General features: G+C 49.9%; 1 protein-coding gene across 1 annotated transcript; it reads right to left on the bottom strand.

The window, feature by feature from the left end:
* Positions 1-650: 650 nt before the first annotated feature.
* Positions 651-2,264, bottom strand: PTF1A (pancreas associated transcription factor 1a; the record flags this gene model as incomplete). The annotated part of the gene is given in 4 exon segments (XM_005302819.4): positions 651-1,137; positions 1,629-1,896; positions 1,898-2,162; positions 2,164-2,264. Coding segments are annotated over 4 exon segments (837 nt in total), but the record flags the coding sequence as incomplete, so codon positions are not given.
* Positions 2,265-3,819: the final 1,555 nt, after the last annotated feature.

Consider the following 3,819-nt stretch of genomic DNA (forward strand, 5'->3'; position numbering starts at 1 on the left):
GAGCTAAGTGCAGCCTAACCAGGTTGTTTCCCAGAAGTTATCTAACAGTGTGTTAGGTGCTCGTTGGTAGATTAGTTCTAAACTCAGTTAGTAACGTGATTCGTGAGTACGTGTGAAGCTGGTGTTGCACTACCAGCCTCGTTCTTGGTGGTGGAAACCACAACCAGCTCCGTGTCATTGTAAAGAAGCAGAGAGGAATGGAAGTAGCCATTGAAAGGGACAAAGCCATGACTTTAAAACACTTCAGGAGGGCACGTCTAAAGAGGGTGGAGTGAAAAGCAAAATTATGCCCGCCACCGATGTAAGATCAGCCCTCAAAAACGCTTCTTATGCTGAACGCTAATCAGCTCTGGTGGAGAGGCCATGGTACGGATACAATATAATGCTGCCATTGTTTGAACCAAGTAACCAGCCTGGAACTATTCCTGAACCCTAAGTCCCTCCTTTGAGGAAATGCCCCTTTAAACACCACAGGTCTTATTTGGCTTCTACAAGGTAACTTGTCTGTGATGTAGCTGAAACGTCCACTTTTTATTATTTGAGTTCAATATTATTGCCTGATAGTCTTAGCATCGATGTCCCACAAAATAAACTGCCTTAGAACGTTTAATCAGGATTTATTATTAACAAACATAGAAATAGTCCACATGTGGTAATAAATTATTTTCATATTTTGGAAGTGTTTTCCGAACAGTTTTATCGAAAGGTGCTGGTGGAATAAAACTATTGCATATTTTAAAATCAGGATAAATTATATAAATTATACATACAAATAGACAATACCACCTCATTAACTCTACATGATAATAAATAGATAAATAAAAACATTGATTGCCATTAGATTTTGAATTTTAAATTACGTTTAAAATATAGGTCTTTACATACAAATATACATTGGTGTCATGTTTGCATTTACAGTCAAAATATTCACGATTCATGATGCAAAATCAAATGGAGGTTCGTTTTCTATGTTGTTTAGAGAAGATTTGTTGTTTAGTTTTCTGGGGTCTTCAGGGGTCCACACTTTAGCTGTTCTAATAATGTTTTGTTCCTTAAGTTGCTTCTCATCAGTCCATGACAGAGAGTGTCCAGCAAGAGGAGGCAGTCCATAATCAGGGTCGCTTGGAGAAGGTGATCCTGGAAAAAGAGAGCAGTAGGAAAATAAATATTTTGCTATATACCAGTGGGAACCAGTCCAGGAACCCCTTCTCTTTGCTCTTGGCCGTTTCAGTGATGCAGGTAACCCAGCTAAATGTATAAGCATTACCGTGTGGCATGCAAAGAATAACAGCTTTCCTGGGTTGGAAAATACCAGGTTCCTCCCCTCTTCTACCGGTCAGCCTAGCTGTGGATGGTCTCAACCCCTCTACAAGGTGCCCTTCTCTATCCAAGCTGCAGTCTTGCGCTAGGAGAGAAGTCGTGGCAACAGGCAAGGTGCACATTCCTTCAGACAAACGGTTCAAAGGGAGAACGCGCTGTGTGTGCGCCTCTGAGAGCATGTGTGAGCCTGTCTTTGTGTGTGTCTGGGGAGGTGTAAACCCAGCCCTGGTGTAACTCCAGGGAAGCCAACGGAGTTACGCCAGGGAGCAATTTGGCCCTGGGCGTCTGTGTCTGTGCTGCCCACTTACTTGTGCCCCGGTGGCAGATGATGACTTTCTTGGGCTGGCTGGGGCTCTCGCTGCTGGCGCTCCGCAGTGGCAGGTCCGACTGCACCAGCTCGCTCAGGAAGTTGATGTAGCCAATGGCCAGGCGCAGGGTGTCCAACCTTGGAGAGCCGCTTCTCGTAGGGCAGCGTGGGGGATGTGGGGACCTCAGCCCCTCGAAGGCGTCGTTGATGGACTGCATCCTCCGGCGCTCCCGCACGTTGGCCGCCTGCCTCAGCTGCTGCAGCTCGGCCCTCGGAGCGCACCCGCCGGCGCCGCTTGGCGGAGCTCAGCGCCTTGAGCCTGCCCCCGGGGGACAGCAGCTCAGAGGCGGCCGCCCCGCAGCACCCGTAGGGGAAGCTGGGCGAGGAGGGGGAGGAGGAAGAAGAGAAGTTGGCCGCGGCGGCCGCCGCCTCGCAGCAATAGCCCCCCTCGCCCTGCCCCCCGTCCCGGTAATACTCCTGCAGCTGGTGGCTCAGGAAGTCCACGTCCTGCTCCAGGAACTCGTCCGCTTCCAGGGGGGTCGCGGGAGGACTGGTCCGTGAAGAAATCCTCCTCGTCGAAGTAGGGGGGCGAGGAGAAGGAGTCCAGCCCCCCGGGGAAATGCTCCAGCAGCACCGTCTCTCATGCTGCGCCCTGGCCCGGGCACGCTGGGGCGGCTGCCGCCCGCTGCTGCCCGGGGACCCAGCCGCGAGGAGCCTCCTGCTACTCCGGAGCCACTCGCCCCGGCTGCTCCCGGTGAGCCTCCTCCTCCTACTGCTGCCCCAGCTCCTGCTGCGGGCGCTGCCCTGCCCGGCGCCTCTGCCTCTCTCTAGGGAGGCTGCTGGGGACTTGCTAGAGCTGAGGGCTGGCACGCGAGGATTCTTATAACTACATCCACAGGCGCGTGCCATTAACCAACAGCGCCAGCCAATCAGAGCGAGACGGAGAGGGAGAGACTCAGGCGCGGGGGGTGGGGGGTGCATACACCTACAAAGCTCCTGAGCTATGAGGGGAGAGGCGGGGCCTGGTCCAGGCGGTGGGGGGGGGGGGAGGCGCTGCCCCAGCTGCTGCCCCAGCTCTACCTGGCGCTGCTATGGCACCTTCAGGTGTTTGCACTCGCCCCTGCTCAGGGCACATGCAGGCCGAGTTGGGGAAGAGGTGATGAAAAGCAGTAGCGGCTCGGAGTGATTTTATCTGCGCCAGATCACCGGGACTGTGGGCAGGACTCCCTTGGTGGCCCTTCCCGTCCCGGTGCTATTTACCTATAACGCAACACTCAGCAAACTGAAAGGGAAATAGCAAGGCTAGTTTGTCGCCACGCTGTAGATTCCCCCCGTCTTAGAAATCGTGGACCCTAACATGGCTTTGATGAGCGCCACTTAGCATGATACAATTCTTCAGTCTCTTATGAGGAAGGTGATGATACCTGCCCTAAAGAGCACGAAGCCTAAGGCACCGTGCGTTCATCCTCTGCTCAGACTGAGATGTTCGATATTCACATCCACCTGAACTGTCACAAAGCATTTTGCTACTGTCATTCTTTAGGGGGCTCTTAGAAAATTAATGAAAGCAATTATTTCCCTTTCTTCTGTTATAGAATGTGAACATGTCATTCTAGATTTTGAACAGTATCTGCTTCATTTGGTGACTTTTTTAACTATACAAGGTGCTGAACAGCAAATGGATGCCATCCCCTTAATATCTTTATTTCTTTATCAAACACTTTTGAAATGGAGCATTAACTCACACAGATCACATTCGTAAAATCTACAGACGCGAAGTATGCTGTCCGAAGAGGTATATTTCATTCCTTGATACTTGGTGTCTTTGTCAAGTCACTTACATATTTTTCCACCGTGTATTTAAGTAGTAATACAATGTATTCAGAGAGTCTGTGAGTTTACGCCGTTTTAAGAGTTATTTTAAAAGCAGGCATATGGTTGATGGATTGCTCGAGTGTTATTTTATTATTTTATTGGCGTTTGAAATTAAGACGCTCTAACATCAAAATAAATTACATCAACTTCTTGCGTTTGGGTGTGTATCGATTTTAAACATATCGGATTTTACTTCCCTCCCCCCCCCCCCTCCTACTGCTCCTCTGACGAATGCACTCATTTTGCCGAGGTTCTGTTAATAATTCTCTAGCTGACTCTAATTGATTAAAGTGTTAAAAATTCTCACTGGGGTAAAA

Source organism: Chrysemys picta, chromosome 2 (assembly GCF_011386835.1).
Source record: "Chrysemys picta bellii isolate R12L10 chromosome 2, ASM1138683v2, whole genome shotgun sequence".
NCBI classification, from domain to species: Eukaryota; Metazoa; Chordata; order Testudines; family Emydidae; genus Chrysemys; species Chrysemys picta.